General features: G+C 38.7%; 1 protein-coding gene across 1 annotated transcript; it reads right to left on the reverse strand.

Annotated features, from left to right (window-relative positions):
• Positions 1–13,619: 13,619 nt before the first annotated feature.
• Positions 13,620–14,171, reverse strand: LOC102848584 (60S ribosomal protein L17-like). Its single transcript, XM_006881053.1, has one exon. It carries the CDS (start codon positions 14,061–14,063, stop codon positions 13,620–13,622), a length of 444 nt encoding a protein of 147 aa, XP_006881115.1. The 5' UTR covers positions 14,064–14,171.
• Positions 14,172–18,628: the final 4,457 nt, after the last annotated feature.

The following is an 18,628-nucleotide window of genomic DNA, read 5'->3' on the forward strand; positions in this document are numbered from 1 at the left end:
TCCTTGTACATTTCATTGCAATATTTTACTTTGTCATCCCGTGCTGCCTTTTGAAATCCTCTGTTCAGCTCTTTAGTATCTTGAATTCTTCCTTGTGCTTTGACTTCTCTGTGCTCCAGTGCAATATTCAGAATTTCTTCTGACATACATTTTGGTCTTTTCTTCCTCTTCTGTCTTTGTAAAGAACGTTTGTACTCTTCTTGGATGATGCCTTTGATATCCTCCCACAACTCATCTGATCATTGCTCATTCGTGTTCAAGGCCTCAAACCTGTTCTTGAGATGGTTCTGAAATTCAGGTGGGATAGACTCAAAGTTATATTTTGGTTGCTTTGGATTTGGTTTAATTTTCCTCAACTTCAGCTTGAACTTGCATATGAGTAGTTGGTGGTCTGTTCCACAATCAGCTCTTGGCCTAGTTTTCACAGCTGATATTGAGCTTCTCCAGAGGTTCCTTCCACATCATTTAGACAGGTCCTTAACTGCAGGTTGTTAACCCAGTGCAGTGCATCTTATTTCCTGACTGTTTTTATTAAGGGTGTTAATTTTGGATCCAAGTAAAATGAATCTGTTGACAATCTCAATCTCCTCTCCTTCCATCATTATATTGCCTATCGGTCTAGTGGTAAGAATCTTTGTTTTCTTGACATTGAGATGCAATCTATACCGAAGGCTGCATTCCTTTATCTTCTGTCACAAGTGCTTTAAGTCCTCCTCACTTCCATCAAGCAATGTTGTGTCATCTGCATAACATAGGTTATTGATTAATCTCCCTCCAATCCTGATGCTACACTTCTCTTCATAGAGTCCAGATTCTTGAATAATTTGCTAAGCATAAATATGAAATTGATATGGAGAAAAGATACAACTCTGAGACAGTCCTTTCTCAATTTCAAACCATGCAGTGTTACACTGTTCTGTTCGTACAACAGCCTCCTGGTCCAAGTATAGGTTCCACACGAGCACAATTGGATGCTCTGAAACTCCCATTCTTCTCAATGTCACCCACAATGGGTTCAAACAAAGCATTCTTGTTTTTATATGGTACTGGACTGAATATGTGTTTCGTTCTAAGATGCGGAACTGACTTGATGGAGCCTACCAATTGCAAAGAGAATTACTGCCACCAGGTGGTGCCACTCCACATTTGAGACCAGTCTGAAAGTCTGAATTTGAACTCCCATTTTACTGTTGATTTAAAAAAATTTTTTTTATTAATTTTAATGAACATTTACAGAGATTTTGGATTTCCATTCATTCATTGCTGCACTTCTCTCCCCGCCCAGTCCCTGCTCCCCCCCTCCCCACCGCCCAGTTTGCTCCTCTCTTTGAAAAGTAAAAGAAACACTCCCTCCCTGGTACACAATCCCCCCCACACCCCTCCCTCCACTCCAAGTACATTCCACTATGCAACCTTAATTTGAACTCTTGTGATAACCATAATACCCTATCATACATCGATCCATTCACCTAGTTTTTGCAAGACATCACTGTAATAAGTAAAAATTCTATTTTATAATTTAGACAACTTCTTAATATTTTTTCTTGAAAGTGGATTAAAGTTTTTCCATTCATTAAAGAATTTTAATTTTCTAACAATTGTAGGTCACTTCTCAGCCTATACTAATAATGTTGTTGTCGTTGTTGTTATATGCCATTGAGTCGTTTGCGACTCATAACGACCCTATGTACAAGAGCCCTAAATGCCGTTCTATCCTGTGCCAATCTCACTGTCTCAAACACACTCATTCCCACCACTCCACTCACAGACTCGATCCATCTCATCGAAGGTCTTCCTCTCCTGCCCTGTCCCTCCACTCTCCCAAACATGATGCCCCTCTCCAAGGACCAGTCACTCTTTGGAACATGCCCAAAGTATGTCAGACGAAGCTTCAGAATCCTTGACTCCAAGGAGCATTCTGGCTTCACCCTCTCCAGGACAAACCTGTTTGTTCTTCTAGCAGTCCATGGTATATTCAACACTCTTCTCCAGCACCACAGCTCAAAGGCATCAATTCTCCTTCTGTTAGGGCTGTTGTACATAGGGTAGCTATGAGTCGCAAGCGACTCAATGGCACATAACAACAACAACAGTTCAGCTGACTACAGTAGTAAAAAATGGGAAAGATAATAAAGAACTTAGCAAAACTTCTATACGTCTGTTTATTTTCATCTATACATCTGTACATCTACTTTGTGAAAAAGGAAAAAAATGTTAGTTTTAGAGAAAATAAGTATTTTCCAACAATACTCAAACACTTTTCAGGTTGTACTTTCTTAAAATTTTATTTGTGACTGCCATTATCTTTGACAGTAGTATGTATGCATGAGCTTATTATGCATTTAAGGAATGGGTGTTCTTTGGCTCAGAGATTGCTCCTCTGTGCTCTTGCAAACACCACAGTGATGTTTACTTTCTGGAGTATTTGGACATGCTAGGATGGTTCTTTGTTCCCTTAGTATGGGAGTCTCTTCGTATCCGGAGGTTCAATTTCAAGAATTAGGTAGGGAGCTCAGGTGGCCTAGTGGCAAGAAGCTGCACTGCAGTCTTGAAGATGCATGACACCAGCCGCCCTGCTGGAGAAGGATGGGTAATCTCCTCCTGTGCAATTAATTGCCTCTGAAAACCCACTGGAGGGTCAACCCTGGGTTGGTTGTGACTCTAAGGTACACAACAACAATAATACCTATTATATGTATTCACTTTCCACTCCCTTAAGACATGAAATAAATTTAGAGTCATGCCTACCCTCTAGCTTACTTCTCTAGCTTCTCCTTTTCACCTCTAGACACAAGCATGCAAGTATTATTGTTGTTATGTGCCATCGAGTCAGCTGAGATTCATAGTGACTGTATTCACAATAGCTCTGAAGCCTGCCCTAACCTGAGCTAGTCTCACTTACTCTGATACACCTACTGCCATTCTCCCTGTTACTGTGACCCTCTATCTCATTTGGAGTCTTCCTCTCCTACACTTCCCTTCACCCTTCTAAGCATGACAGAGGTTATTGATGAGTCTCCCTCCAATCCTGATGCCACACTCCTCTTCACAGAGCCCATCATCTCAGATAGGCATTGGCAAATAATAAGGCCTCAGGAATCATTGGGATACCAATTGAATTGAAGTACAGCCTTGGATGTGCTCACCAGTCTATGCCAGGAAATTTGAAGGACAGCTGTCTAGCCAACAGATTGGAAAAGGTCCCTATTTGTTCTCAGTTCAAAGAAAGGTGATCCAACTGAATGTGGAAACACTAGAATTACAATATAATATAATCAACAATATAATTACTATCACATGAAAGTAAAATACTGCTGAATATCATTTGAAAATGGGTGGAATAGTACATAAATAGGGAATTTCCAGACGTTCAAGCAGGATTTAGAAGAGGTCGTGGTACTAGGGATATCATTGCTGATGTCAAATGGATCCTTGCTGAAAATAAGGAATATCAGAAGAATTTCTATTTGTGATTTATTGACTATGTAAAGGCATTTTACTGTGTGAATCATAACAAGTTGTGGCTGATGTTGAGAAGAATGGGAGTCCTAGGGCATTTAATTGTGCTCATCCATATACCTGGACCAGGGGCCATTGTACGAACACAGCAGGGAAATACTGCATGATTTAAAGTTGAGAAGAGAGTGGGTCTGGATTGTATTCCCTCTGTATTCCTATTCAATCTGTATAATAAGCAAATTATTAAGTGCTAGATACTTTGAAAAGTGTTCTGTGTGTACTAACTCAAACTTCAAAATAATTCTATTCTCCTCATTTCACATAAGAAAACACTGAATGCAGAAAATTTAAGTAAATTGACATGGATCACATAGCAGCAAATGGATGAGGCAAAGTTTAAGTGTAGATAGTAATGTTCTCATTTGTTTACTTAACCACTGCACCACATGTCTAGCATCCATCTGAAGTTCAAATAAATAGACTGCCACTAGACCTTCAGAGTGCCCTAAAAGTTAGATACTATACGAAAATGAACAAGACTGATATAAAATTGAGAAAAAAAGGCAGGAATTAAATTTTACAGACAAACTCAATAGATGCATTATGAAAACTCACAACTCATTTGATTTTGGATCGATTAGGAGCACTGAGGTTATTAGTGTACTGTGAGGTTGACCTATGAGCAGATGCATCTTCAAAGAGGTAATAATGAGCATTCAGTGAACCAAGAGCTCTGCATATAGACAAACACATTTTCATATTAACCCTTCAAAAGGATTGCCACCTGCATTTTACTTACAGAGTTTACACCAGGTCACAAAGTTAATAGCTGTGGAGAACTATATATAAGTTCTTCAGAGGACATTACAAAGAATAGAAAAAGGGATAAAATGAACTTGGTTGTGTGGGAACAAGTAGTAAGAATATGTGACCAGGAGAAATACAAACTGTTAGTAATATAAAATCAAGTGTACTAGGCAGAAGCAGGAAGAGCAGGGTTGGTTAAATAAAAATGGTTTCCATCAACTTGATTCTGACTCATCGGGACCTCACATGATGCAACGTATATCTACTCCACAAGAAAATCAATAGTTCTCTCCTCCAAAATGCCTCTGAGTAGGTTCAAAATGTCAACTTTTAGGCTAATAGTCAAATACTTAATCATGTATATCACCCCACAGATTCCCTAATATTGGCATACCACACTTACTCATTTCAGTTGAGTCAGAACCACTCACAGTTGACCTTTCTTTTGGTTTCCAAGGCTGTAATACACATGGGAGGAGACTGTCCATTTTTCTCCAGTAAAGCTGCTGGTAGATTCGAACAGCCAGAGAGTTATGGCTTCTGGCTTAGCAGTGCCATTCCCTAAGGACTTGGTTGGCACATGTTGTGGTTGTTAAGGTGCCTATAACACATAGCAAGTATAGAAACAACAGATCTGAATTTTGCCGTATCCCGTACCAACCTCACCATCTCAAATATGCTTTAGCTCATTGGCATAACCGTTGTGTCATTCTATCTTGTTAAGCGTCTTTCACTCTTCCTCTGATCTTCCACTTTGCTCTGCATAGTGTGTTTTTCCAAGGACTGGTCTCTCCTGAAAAGATGCCCAAGTATGTTAAATGAAGTTTCACCACCGCATTAAGTCAGAATCAACTCAGAGCTGACCCTTCAGCAAATATTCAGAGGCAGTTAATCACAAGGGAGAAGACTGCCCATCTTTTTTTCCACTGAGCAACTGGCAAATGCAAACTACATGCCTTTGGATTGGCAGGAAAACTCCTTACCAGTAAGCCACCAGAATTCCCTAATGAGCTCCTATTTTTGTTATGTGCTCTTAAGTACAACTCATAGGCAACCAATCAACATAACCCTGACTTATTCTGTGTCATTCTAACACTCTCTGACACATAAGAGCCAAATGCTACAGTCACTGTGTCAATTCATCTAATTGAGAGTCGTCCTCTCTTTTGCTGACACCCCACCTATTCGAGCATGATGACCCTCTCCAAGGAATAGCTTCTCCTAGCAACATGCTCAAAATATGTAAGACAAAGCTTTCTCATCTTTGCCTCCAAGGTATATTCTGTCTGTACTTCCTCCAAAATACATTTCTTTGATCTTTTGACAGTCCATGGGATATTCACTAAACTTCTTCAACACCCCAATTAAAATGCATCAATTCTTCTGTCATGCTTATCCATTATCCACTTCTCAGATGCATAGCAAGTGATTGGAAAGACCATGGCACTCCTTATGTAAATAAATAGTAACATGGAAAGAGAAATTGTGTCAGAGAAAAATATGAAACTAAATGTAAAGATCTCAACTGGAGCCAAAATTTTACTTGTACCTGAGTTTTTACTCTTTCATTGGGCTGCTATAACTAATGTAATGTTAGGCCAAGTTATATATAAGAACCAGGCTTCTAAAAAAAAAGAACCAGGCTTCTTTTGCATCCTCAACTGCCCTTGTGACATATAGCCACATCACCTCCCTCTAGATAGTTTCATTTTGATTTTAAGATCTTTTATTACCTGGAGGTATTTATTTAATGTTACTATAGTGAATAAAAGAAATACTGGTTCAATAAACCATTCAGAAGTAATTTAGACCCTGGATGAGTACGGCTAACTCATTTACTTTCAATGAGATGATATTTCTAGGCACTGACAATGCTTTTAAGCAAAGGCACATTTATATATTTAAGCTACCATTTGTAAGGAATAAAGACATTTTATAGAAACTATGAAGATATTGAACATTGTTCTCATCCTCAAAGTAGAGTCAAAGAAGCTTAATTTTGTATATATATATTCCTAGCTCCCTATCAATCTTTTTACTCTACATGCATGTTTGTAGTTGCTCAGTAAATATGTTTTAAGCACTGGTGACAGAATGAGCTCTGGCAGCCTCACAAGAGCTTAGTATATTATATTCTTAAAATAAAAGGAATTTAAAAAAGATTATCCAAAAACAACTGGAACAGAACATCGACAGAGAACTTCCAGAAGTCCAGGCTGGGTTTAGAAGGGCTCGTGGTACTAGGGATATTGTAGCTGATGTTAGATGGATGTTAGCTGAAAGCAGAGAATACCAGAAGAATGTCTATATGTGTTTCATTGATTATGCAAAGGCATTTGACTGTGTGGATCATAACAAACTGTGGCTGACTCTGAGAATAATGGGAATCCCAGAACATTTAATCATGCTAATGCGAAGTGTACACTTGGACCAAGAGGCAGTCGTCAGAACAGAGCAAGGTAACACTGCACGGTTCAAAATTGGGAGGGTGTACGCCAGGGATGCATCCTGTCTCCATACCTTTTCAACCTGTATGCAGAGCAGATTATCCGAGAGGCTGGGCTCTATGAGGAGAAGTGTGGTGCCAGGATTGGTGGAAGATCTATTAACAATCTGCGTTATGCAGATGACATAACCCTGCTTGCTGAAACTGAGGAGGACCTCATGCACTTACTGCAGAGGGTCAAGGACTACAGCCTTCAGTATGGACTAAGGCTCAATGTCAAGAAGACAGATTCTCACCACTGGATGGATGGATCAGGATGGATGGTGAAGAGATTGAGATTGTTCACAGCTTCAGTTTGCTTGGCTCCGCAGTCAACACTCTTGGCACCAGCCACCAGGAAACCAAAGAATGTATTGGGATGGGAAAGTATGATGTTAGGGACCTCTCTAAAGTGCTCAAGAGCAACGGTGTCTCTCTGGAGACTAAGGTGTGCCTGATACAGGCCATGGTCTTTGCAATCACTTGTTATGCATCAGAGAGTTGGACAATGACCAAGGAGGATAGAAGGAGAATTGATGCCTTTGAGCTGTGGTGCTGGAGAAGAGTATTGGATGTACCATGGACTGCCAAGAAAACAAACAGATTCATCCTGGATAGGGTTATACTAGGCTACTCCTTGGAGGCAAGGGTTCTGGGGCTTTGTCTGACACACTTTGGACATGTTGTAAGGAGAGACAGGTCCTTGGAGAAGGACATCATGCTTGGTAGGGTGGAGGGACAGTGCAGGAGGGGAAGACCCTCTATGAGGTGGATTGATTCAGTGACTGGAGTGATCGGGATCGGTGTGTTGGAGGCAGTGCGATTGGCACAGGATCAAGCAGAGTTTAGGGGTGTTGTACATAGGGTCACTATGAGTTGTAAACAACTCGACGGCACATAACAACAACAACATGATATAAGAAAACACTGGGAGCCCAAAGTGTAGTGTGTTTAATTCAGTGGGGTGGGAGGAAGTCTAGAGAAGTACGTTTAGAAATGCAGTGATTTATTTAATACAGAGAGAGGGAAGGAAAAAGCAAATCTAAAGGCCTAGCAAACGACAATATGATTTTAGAAAATGGAAGCCACTCAGATTTCCTGGAGAAGATAATTCTATGAGGGATTGGGGAGAAGTGCAAAGGGGATATGAGCTGGTATATGCTTTGGGTTATATTCGTTAGGATATTTTTCACCAAATTAAGACTTGGTTGATTTTAAGGACAATGGAAACTACAGAAAATTTTAAAGTAGGAATGTCATAAAATCATATTTGTATTTGTATCATTGACAATAGTTTGGGAGTTGCTAATACTGGAAATAAGCTGGTCTGTTACAAGGCTGTAGCAATAAGAAATAACGACAGCTCGCCTTTGTTTTCATTGTTGTTAAGTGCCATTGAGTCATCAGCAGCAATTTATAAGGACTCTATGAATGAAAGACCTGGACACTTGCATAACTTTCATCCTCTCTCCAGGTTCATAGGGTTTCTGGAGGCAAGCTCTTTCAGAAGTGGATGCCACTCCTGCTTCCAAGTTTGTTTTAATTGGGGAGCTCCACCAAACACTGTCCTCCGTGGGTAACCATTATCACATTTGATCCATCATTACCCAGTATTCAGCATCACAGCAACCACAAGTTACTTCTGTACAACAAGTGGACAAACCAGGGATATATCACCTAGAAGAATGTTTGACCAAAAGCAATTAAAAACAGGCCTGAGGAGGGGCATGCCTGATGACCCTATCTAATTTAAAACAAGAGCATGATTCAAACTCCATGAGCTCCGTCATTGCAAATTCTTCCATAATCATGCATTCTCATTGGCTCTCACCACCTAAAAATACACCCATCTGGGAGCATTCTGCTGCTTCTTCAATAGCTGCCCATTCTGATGCCACATATTTCATCATAGAGTCCAACTTTTTTAATGATATGTCCACCATATAGACTGAGTACATATGAAGGAAGGATACATATGTAAACAGAAGATGAACAAAAGCCTAAAGCCTTTAAATAACTATCATCATTTCTCCAAGTTTTTAGACTTCCTAGAGGCATGTAGTTTAGGAAATGGATGCCAATTCTGCTTCCAAACCTGAATCAATCTGTGAGCTCCAACAAAAACTGCCCATGATGGGATATTTGACATACCTATGGCCCAGTAGTCCATCGTCGCAGCAACTCTATGTCATTTCAGTAGAGCAAATAGACAGACTTCTGCTTACCACTCGAAAGAGTGTTCACCCAAAATCCATTAACATTTGGCCTGAGGGCCTACAGTATTTTAAAATTCCAGCATGCCCAAATGTTGGTGGACTCTGGTCAGAGACTCAATTCATCTGGCAAGTCCCCTCTGCTGACATACACTTGTGACAAAAAGAAAGCCATAACAGCCCCAAACTTTCCATGTGTCCCTCCTCAAGAAGTGAGAGGCAGTCCTAAAATCCAGCTCAAAGTGAGATTCCCAACACACTAGCCCCCTCAGCCTGGAGGTGTGGCCAAACATTTCAGTATTTTAAAATTCTGGCACACCCAGATGTTGGCTGACTCTGGGCCAGAGATTCCCAATTCATCTGGTAAGTCCCCTCTGCTAACACCCAGTGGGATGAAACTCAGTTCTACTACCAGAAGCTGGAAAAGCAGTCTTGGAGATCAGGTTTGGAGTGAAAAAAAAGAAAGTAGCTTAGAAACTAATGTGCTGAATGTCCCATACCAAAGAACAATTGATATGTATTTGAGAAAGTGCAACCAGAGTGCTCCTTAGAGGCAAGGGTGGGCATGGTGTTAGCAGAGACTATTTATTGGATTTCTTGGAAAAGAACATCATGCTTAGAAAGGTAGAGGGTTAACATAGGAGAGGAAGACTCAATTAGATGGATTGGCACAGAGGCTGCAGCAAGCAACTGAATCAAGTATGTTAGAGATGATAAAGGAGGCACAGGAGAGCACAGGCTTCAGATCTGTTGTTCATTGGGTCACAATTAGTCCTACTCAGCTCAATGGCACTAAACAACAATATAGAAAACAGAGGATATGAGCTCCCCAAATCTATCTCTTTACCTTGAAGATATTGGGAGCTTATATAATTAAGATACAGAGCAGCAGAATAAACTTCTGAAATTTCTTCTGTGTTCAAGTGTTTGGGTTCAGTGACTATGTTCTTGACAAATTGGTTCTATCTTGCTAAGGTTATTGTAAAATAAAACACAACTCACTGCAGTTGAGGCAGAATCAAATCATAGCCAACCTTCCTATAGGCTCTAGGAGGCTGTAATAAAATTGGAAAATGAAAACTATGAAATGGAATGCATGAAGATTGACATGCTGACGTACTAGGCATTAGTGAACTGAGATGGACTGGCATAGGCCACTTTGAATCAGAAAATCGTATGATCTACTATGCTGGTAATGAAAAACTGAAAGAGAATGCTGTTGCATTCATAATTAAAATGATAATTTCAAGATCTATCCTGAAGTACAGTGTTGTGAGTGATAAGACTCTATCCATATGTATACAAGGAAGACCTTTAAACACCACTATTATTCCAATATCTCCATACCTTTTCAACCTGTATGCAGAACAGATCATCCAGGAGGCTGGGCTCTTTGAGGAGAAATGTGGGGTCAAGATTGGTGGAAGATCTATTAACAATCTGCGATATGCAGATGACACAACCCTGCTTGCTGAAACTGAGGAGGACCTGAAGCACCTGCTGCAGAGGGTCGAGAACTGTAGCCTACAATATCGATTAAGGCTCAATGTCAAGAAGACAAAGATTCTCACCACTGCGCCAGTTGGCAGCATCAGGATGGATGGTGAAGAGATTGAGATTGATCACAGCTTTAGTCTGCTTGGCTCCACAATCAAGACTCTTGGCACCAGCAGCCAGGAAATTAAAAGAGCCTCTGATTCAAATTATGGTCTTTTCAATTATTTGCTATGCATCTGAGAGCTGGACGAAGAATAAAGATGACAGAAGAATTGATATCTTTGAGTTGTGATGTTGGAGAAGATCACTGAATATCCTATAGACTTCCGAAAGAACAGGACTTTTGAACAAAGTGCAACTAGAACGTTCCTTGAATGCAAGAAAGGCAAAGCTTTGTCTCACATACTTTGAGCATGTTGCTAAGAGAGGCTATTCCTTGGGAAGGGACATCATGATTGGAAAGGAGAAGGATCAGTGAAAGAAAGGAAGACCCTCAATGAGAAGGATTGACACAGTGACTGCAGCAATGGCTCAAGTAGATCATCAGATTGTGAGGATGGCACAGGATAGTAAAGATTCAGATATGTAATTCATAGAGTTGCTATGAGTCTTATTCAATTCAACAGCACATAAAAACAACAAAGGAATGGAAATTAAAGCTTTGGAAAGTTGTGAGATAAGAATAGACTTAGAGCCAGGATTAAGGTTAACGTTTAAGTGCTGAAAACAGATATGGCTTAAGAAAGAAAGTAATTTTAGTGTACTAAACGTGGTAGAAATTGAGCAAGTGGAGAAATTAATGGTGAGCTCAAGAATAAAGCTCTCTTTGTAGAAATTTAGCAATCCCTTTTTTAGAGAAATTTTAATTATGTTGCAGCATCTATAAAACACACATAGTTAATATTAGTGTGGTGGCCCAGTGGATAATAGTCAACCAGGGGCAGGCTGTCATTATCCAGTTTCTCCTCCTTTGGGAAAAGATGCACTCTCTCCTCCCATGTGATTCCAAGCCTGTGAAAACCCATTGCAAGATTAGCTGTATGCCAATAGTACTGTGCTTGAGGTGGGGTTTGGTTCTGGTTTGTGTTGGTTTGAGTTTTTTTTATAATCTTTATTTAAAAAAGTTATCTGTTTCCTTATTTAAAAGGCCATAAAATTTTGTCAAAAGAATATCTTGAACTGTCTGCTTTGTAGAGGTTCCTTCTTCTAACAGTCTTCAGTTGTATATTCCTGGGGAAGGATTTTCCTTCACAGTAAATCCATTCATGCCTAGATTAACCCAGTTTTGAGCATTTGTCCCACATATTCACAAGAAACCTAGTGCATTGCTTTGAATAGCTTTACTTATGTTTTCTAACGGGTGAAAAATTAGTCCTCTCTCTTTATGAACCTGATATTAATGATCTGTGACAGGTTTTCTACTTGGAGATTTCAAAATGATACATTGAGGTGTTTTCTTTTAATTTATATCCTTTTTTTCAATGTACTTAGTGACAAAATAATTGATTAACCAATAAATATTTATTAGTACATGTCAGGAAAAACCCAACAAAATCCATTGTCTTTGAATGTATTCTAAATCACGTATTAGGGTCCACAGGAATTCTTAAAAAGGAAAAGATGAGTAAATCAAATTTATATAATATTCCAAAAGAAAAATAAATATACTTAGTGTTATAAAGACAGCAAAGATGCTGAAATTTTCATTTTAAATTTATATTTTAATTTAAGTTTAAATATGCTTGCTTTAAATGGAATGATTGGCTCTCTTGACTTCCACCGTCCACCATGAGAAAAATAAGCCACTAGAGTTACTAGTGTAACACATGTGGGACTGATCCCCCTTTTGAAACAGATCTGATCTAGCTTACGTGCAAATGTGTAAGCATGAAAGAAATTATGATTGATAAAATTCAATGAAATATTGTAATTGCTTATTATCCATCATCACCAAAGAAATTTGACTAATATCCATATCCTTGATTGAGTTTGAAGGGTATTCTAATAGGAGCAGCAGCATGAGTAAATTAATCCAGGATCAAAATGGCTTTCTGTTCTAAAAGGTAAAAATCATTCAATGGGATGGTAATTAGGGAGTTTTGAACAGCTGTAAGATAAAGCTTGGGGGAAAAAAAGATAAGTCTTGAAAAGCCGGAGAAGAAAATATAATGGAATTGTGTATTGCCACAGTATGAAGGTCAAATGTTATCCTGTAATACTATAATTATTGAGGTCAGAAATAGGATTACCATATTTTGTGGTTCAATGATTTATTAGTATTCATGAATACTTCTCATAACAAACACAAATGGTGACTTTACACATGACTCTCTCTAGATGGACAGTATAGGGATCAGATTGACTATGTGTGGAAGGAATCACTGGAGTTGCTTAATATTAGCAGTCAAAACCAGGCCAGGTGCCAACTGTAGATCAGATCATCAGTTACTCAAGTGCAAGTTCAAATTGAGGCTGAAGATAATGAAATAAGCCATTGAGAATGAAAATATGATCTTGAGTCTATTCCATCTAAATTTAAAAATCGTCGTAAGAACAGGTTTGGAGTATTAAACACCAAAGATCAAAGATCAGATGAGTTGTGGGATAACACCAAGGATATGAATTCTCCATAAAGAAAGCAAACAAAGACAAATGAGAAAGTAAAAATGAAAATGGATGTCAGAAAAGCCCTTAAATATTTGTGTTACAGTCTCAAGAAACCAAAACAAAGGAACTAGATATTGAAATAAAAGAGCTGAACAGATGACTTCAAAGGGCAGCTAGAGAATTTTACAAAGATAAATATAATCGGATCTTCATTCCAGAAAGACTAATTTCAGAGAAATGTGGGGGACAGTTTGGAGCAGGACAAGAGTAAAAGAGAGCAGTTAGGGTATCATACCTGTGTAAAGATGCAAAAAATGGAGAGAAGTACAGACTCTAGAGGGTTTTAAAAAAGTTAATAAATAGCATCATCAACAGCATCATCACTTTAATTTTTAATATACTTTACATTGATTTACATTAAAAAGCCATATGCATTGTGTTTCATTCATATACACTGTTTTACACATTTCTTCATTCACATTGTGTATCATACAATCATGCCTATACATTGCATTTTTTTTAAGTTGCTTCCATTTTACTTGATGACGTATTTATTCTTGAGATTTAAGTTTTTGTTTCTTCAGTTTCTTCTGGGACATCTCTTTCTTCTGGGAAACCTTCTCTTCTGGTTTAGGAAAAATCTGTTTCCTTTCAGTAAGGATCATCTCAATATGGCAGGGGGAGCTCATGTAAGGGTTAATCCGACTATGAGCTCTGTACATGCGATGGTGCATCCTGGGAGCTTTTTTCACCTGGATATGCTCAACGACCAGAGAATCAACATCTAAACCCTTAAGTTCAGCATTACTTTCGGAGTTTTTAAACATATGCAGCAAAACCTCAGCACTCTTTTTTTTGGGCCACCCACCCTGTGTCCAACCCCACTGTTTGGCCTGGGCACACCTACCAACTCCACCATTGTAACATTGGAATGGCACACACTGCTTTTGCAAAGTGACATCTTTCAGATACTTGGTGGCTTTCCAGATATGCATACCCTTGAAGGCCTGGGTAGTTTCCTGGGTATTCTTAAAAAGGACCTGGAGATTTGAGCCTCTTGATTTACTTGATTTTGTGAGATTTTCAGGGTCAAGTGAGCAGCGAACCCTTCTGGGAGATCACCTGAGGTGGCTCACAAGAAAAGCCATACATTGCATTTTATAAAACCAATCACTGCTGATATATGCTCATCATCACCCTGTCTTTTCAGGCCCAGGCTGGATTTACCCCTTTCCTCCACCCATTAAACTCTGTGGCCAAGTGATTTCTCTCCTCCCTGCTCTTAGCTTCTGCCCCTTCCAGTGCTTCTCAAAATGAGCTCAGAAGAAACTGTCAAAAAGTCAAATTTGCTGACAACCAGTTTTCAGAAAAATGTTTTGGATTAACAGTTCACTGAAAATCAATTAGCCAAAAGCAAAGTCATTTAAAATCAATCGACTGAATGATTGATTACTTCCCCAAAAATCATCATATTGAAATTGAATGTGAGGGTAGGACAGTGTAAAAATGCAGCAGAAGAGGGAAGATCAGAGGCAGAGGAAGTGGAGAAAGTCACCTCAAGGAGACAAACTTGTGGAAAACAACATCTCTAACTCAGCAAATTAACTTTTGGCAGACTAGCTAGTCATGAAATTGATTTTTGTGAATTGCTCTGTTTATCAACTGGAGTCCCTCAGGAAGCAAGTGCATGACTTATAACCAAAAAGAATTTGATGAAGGGACAATTTAGAATGTGTAGGCAGAATCAAAACCAAAAAGTTCTGATAAAGCACGAAAGCACAGGCAATTGTGAAAATTCTTTCTTAAGTCTGGAGAGAAAAGAGGAGGAATTTACATTTATTTTGTTTTTTTGCTTATTTTGGAAGAGGCTGACAGGAATGAATACCCTGCTACTGATGATCTTGCAAGAATTGCTAGTGCCTGGGACACACCTCTGGAGTGAAATGCTTAGAGTAGGGCTGGTGTATGTACATGTGTGTGTTGTGGAAAGTTGTGGAAATGACAGTTATGGACTTCTCATTTGCCTCAACTTCAATTATAATGGCTCCATCATTTATGTATATTACATATTATGTTAATTTATTGTGCTATTCATGAATACAACAATATCATTTTTTAAAAGGCTCACTGAATTACAAGCTTATTATAGAAGCAGTAGAAAAATTAAGAGGGCAGTGATAGTTCAGTGATACTTTCCAAGCAAGAGACAATTTCCATCTTTTCTGAAGTTGTCTAATATTCTATTTTTCTTAGATTCATAATTGACATCCATGGTAGTAGCAGTCAAAAAATCAAAAGATATGTTGCATTGAAGAAATCTGCCCTCACAGACCTCTTTTTTTAAAAAAGCAAGCATGTTAGTTTAAAGACTAAGGGGTTCCTCATCCAAGCCATGATCTTTTCAATTGCTTCCCATCTGTAAATAACTATTGTTGTTAGGTGTCATTAAGTTGAGTACAACTCATAGCAACACTGTGAATGATAGATCCAAATCCTGTCCTATCCTGGTCCACCTTCATCATCTCTGATACACTTGAGATCATTACTTCAGTCACTATGTTAATCCATCTTGTTGAAGGTCTTTCTCCCTTTCACCAACTTTCCACCTTTCAAGCATAGTATCTCTCTTCTAGAAATAATGTTTCCTAGAAACATGCCTAAAGTATGTGAAATGAAACTTTGGAGCACTCTGGTTTACACTTCTCTAAGACGTATCTGTTTGTTCTTTTCGCAGTCCATGAAGACTAAGGAAAAAAATCAATAACTTTGAACTGTAGTTTTGGAGAAGTCCATTAAGGAAATCATGGACTGCTGAAAGAACAAACAAATTTATCTTGGAAGAAGTGCAACCAGACGGCTTTTTGAAGTCAAGGTTGATAAAATTTAATCTCACCATTCTTTGAGTATGGTCCCAGGAGGGGCCACTCCTGAGAAAAAGATGGCATGCTGGGAAAGTTAGAGAGGTAGCAAAAGAGAGGAAGACCCCCAATGAGATGGGTTGACACAGTCATTATAACAATGGATTTGAGCAAGAATGAAATGGTGAGGATGGCACAAGATAGGAAAAGGTTCATATTTGTTGTTCACAGGGTGTTTATGAGTTATTATAGACTCGTTGGCACCTAACAACAATAACATGCACAAAATGGGATTGAAGTCCCAGCCAACAGTCCTCAAGAACAGATTTTACCCATTTTTCATTGGAAGCTTGAATGCCACTATGAAGAACAGGTTTCAGAGGAACTTCCAGCCTATGATAGACAGAAGAAAAGACCTAGTAGCCACCACTGCTGAAAAGCAACCAACAAAAACCCTAAAGCAATAATGTGATCTCTGTTCTCAGAAACCTGTAAACAAGTAGGGATAAAAACATTCATAAAAACACAAATAACAACATACGGAAATAAACAGGTAGTTCTATATATATTTACAACAAGGCTCCATTCTAATAGTTCTGTTGTCATTAAATTCTGATTTCGGTAGGCTACTTCACTTTTTAAAGTTTTTATTACTACTGCCTTTAATTTCAGTATCTTTATAGCCCTGACCTTTATTTTTCTTTCATGGTTTGAAGCATAGTATGTACATTTATAGAAATGATGAAATCAGCAAGTATTGCAATGTTGTATGTAGGACATATTAGTAATTACAAGATACACCAAAAGCAAAAGGGTAAATGAGTGATGCAGCTTGTTGAACCTTGCCTGTCATAAGTTGACCACAGGCATATAGAATGAAAGATATTGTGAAAATGTGGGATAACAATCCTTGTTGGTCTATCTTTTAGATTTAGTGAGTCATGTGGATGAAAATATTTCTCTCTTCTTGTTAAATGAGAGTAAAATTAGCCTACTTTTGCGTAGTATATTGAACTTCATGACAGGCATTTTATGAATACAAACTTGGCTTCCCTTCATAATCTGATCTGTTTTCCATTTCTATCTTTCTCACCTTAGTTTCATTATTTTAGTGTATTGTAGCCAGAAAACCATGATTTAAATTCTGATGCTGCCAGAAATTATTAGCTAAATAACGTCAAATAAGCAGTTTGTCTTTGCCAAGTAACTGTGAGTCCTTAGGTGCAAAATCTTAACCTAATACACATTTATGAGAATGAACACTCTTCGTGCATTGCACACAGTACACGGAATCTATTCTGAAACTTATATTGTTGATTTTTTGAGTCAAGACTGTTGTCCTTCAGATTTAGCTATAGGCTAAAGTGTGAAGACAGGAGGCAACAAATGTCAACATGTTCAAAATGCAGCTTCTGGAACAGTGGCCTCAGTGGGGCAGAACCACCCCCAGTGGGTTGTTTCTGGAAATTTGGGAGGGTAATTGTGGTTGTCACAAATGAGAGAGAGGACATACAGTGGGAGGAGGTGGGGATGCTTGACATCCTGCAATGTCTAAGACAGTCCCACAGAACTAAAACTTGTCCCACTTCCCCAACAATTTTCAAATGCCTCACTGGTGAAAACCCTCTCTTTAATTATCTGAACCTAAGACTTAACTCCATTGCATATATAAACCCCAAATATTTTTAGCACAGTTTTCACATATTCTGACTCTTCAGGAATCCAGCTACTGTGTGAAAAAGGGAAGTTAAAACTTCTTTTTTTTTCTCCTGGAAATTTATTAAGAAAAAGCCCCACAGGAAGCCGTTCAAGAAAACAGCTGTTAAATGTGCTTGCATGCGTAGCTGGGCTCTTTAGGCCTCGTGGTTTGCCATCTAGTCAATTCTAACCTATGGAGATGTCATGTGTGTCAGCCAGCGTTAACACTGGACTTCTTGAGGTTTTCAATGGCTGGTTTATCACAAACAGATTTCCAGATCTTTTTATCAAGGCACCACCAGATAAAGTTGACTCTCTAACTTTTTTTTTTCAGTTAGCAGTGGTGAGAGATCAGTCATAAAAATACATGAAGCCTTTAGTCTTTCCTTACCTCTACTCTCATCTCTTTCCTCTACTATAACACCATAGAGAAGGAAGTGTGGCACCGAAGTAGCAGAGTAAGAAAGGCAGGAGGAGGAACAGACAACCCCTCCTCTCAAATACAGATTCCAGATAAGGAGCAGATGAGACACTCCATGATTATTGGTTACAAAATTTTAAGATTAAAGCTTTAAATTGAACCAGAAAAAAAACTACTTTCTAGAAAGGAAATAAATCCTACTTCCTAGAAAGATATGTAACTGTAGGCTGGAGCTCCTATTTGAGAAAACTTAAAGGGAAAGAGAAGTATAAATCAATGGAGATGTTTTAAGGCTGTAATGGGGGGACCACAACAAAAACCCAACACAGATGCACACCCATGTTTATTGCAGCTTTGTTCACAATAGGAAGGAGCTGGAAACAACCTAAGTGCTCATCAATGAACGAATGGATAGAGAAACTGTAGTATATTCACACAATGGAATACTATGCTGCATTGAAAAACAAGGAACTCATTCACTATTACTTAAAATGGGTGGCTCTTAAGAACATCATGCTGCATGAAATATTCCAGTCACAAAAGGACAAATATTGCATGGTGCCACTGTTGTAGAACGGGACTG

Source organism: Elephantulus edwardii, unplaced genomic scaffold (genome assembly GCF_000299155.1).
Source record: "Elephantulus edwardii isolate Elephantulus edwardi_28Jun2011 unplaced genomic scaffold, EleEdw1.0 scaffold00012, whole genome shotgun sequence".
Lineage (NCBI taxonomy): Eukaryota > Metazoa > Chordata > Mammalia > Macroscelidea > Macroscelididae > Elephantulus > Elephantulus edwardii.

What these genes read in the sequence shown, in the direction of transcription:
- LOC102848584 (XM_006881053.1), bottom strand. Translation starts at nt 14,063, where the DNA reads ATGCATATCTGGAAAGCCACCAAGTATCTGAAAGATGTCACTTTGCAA.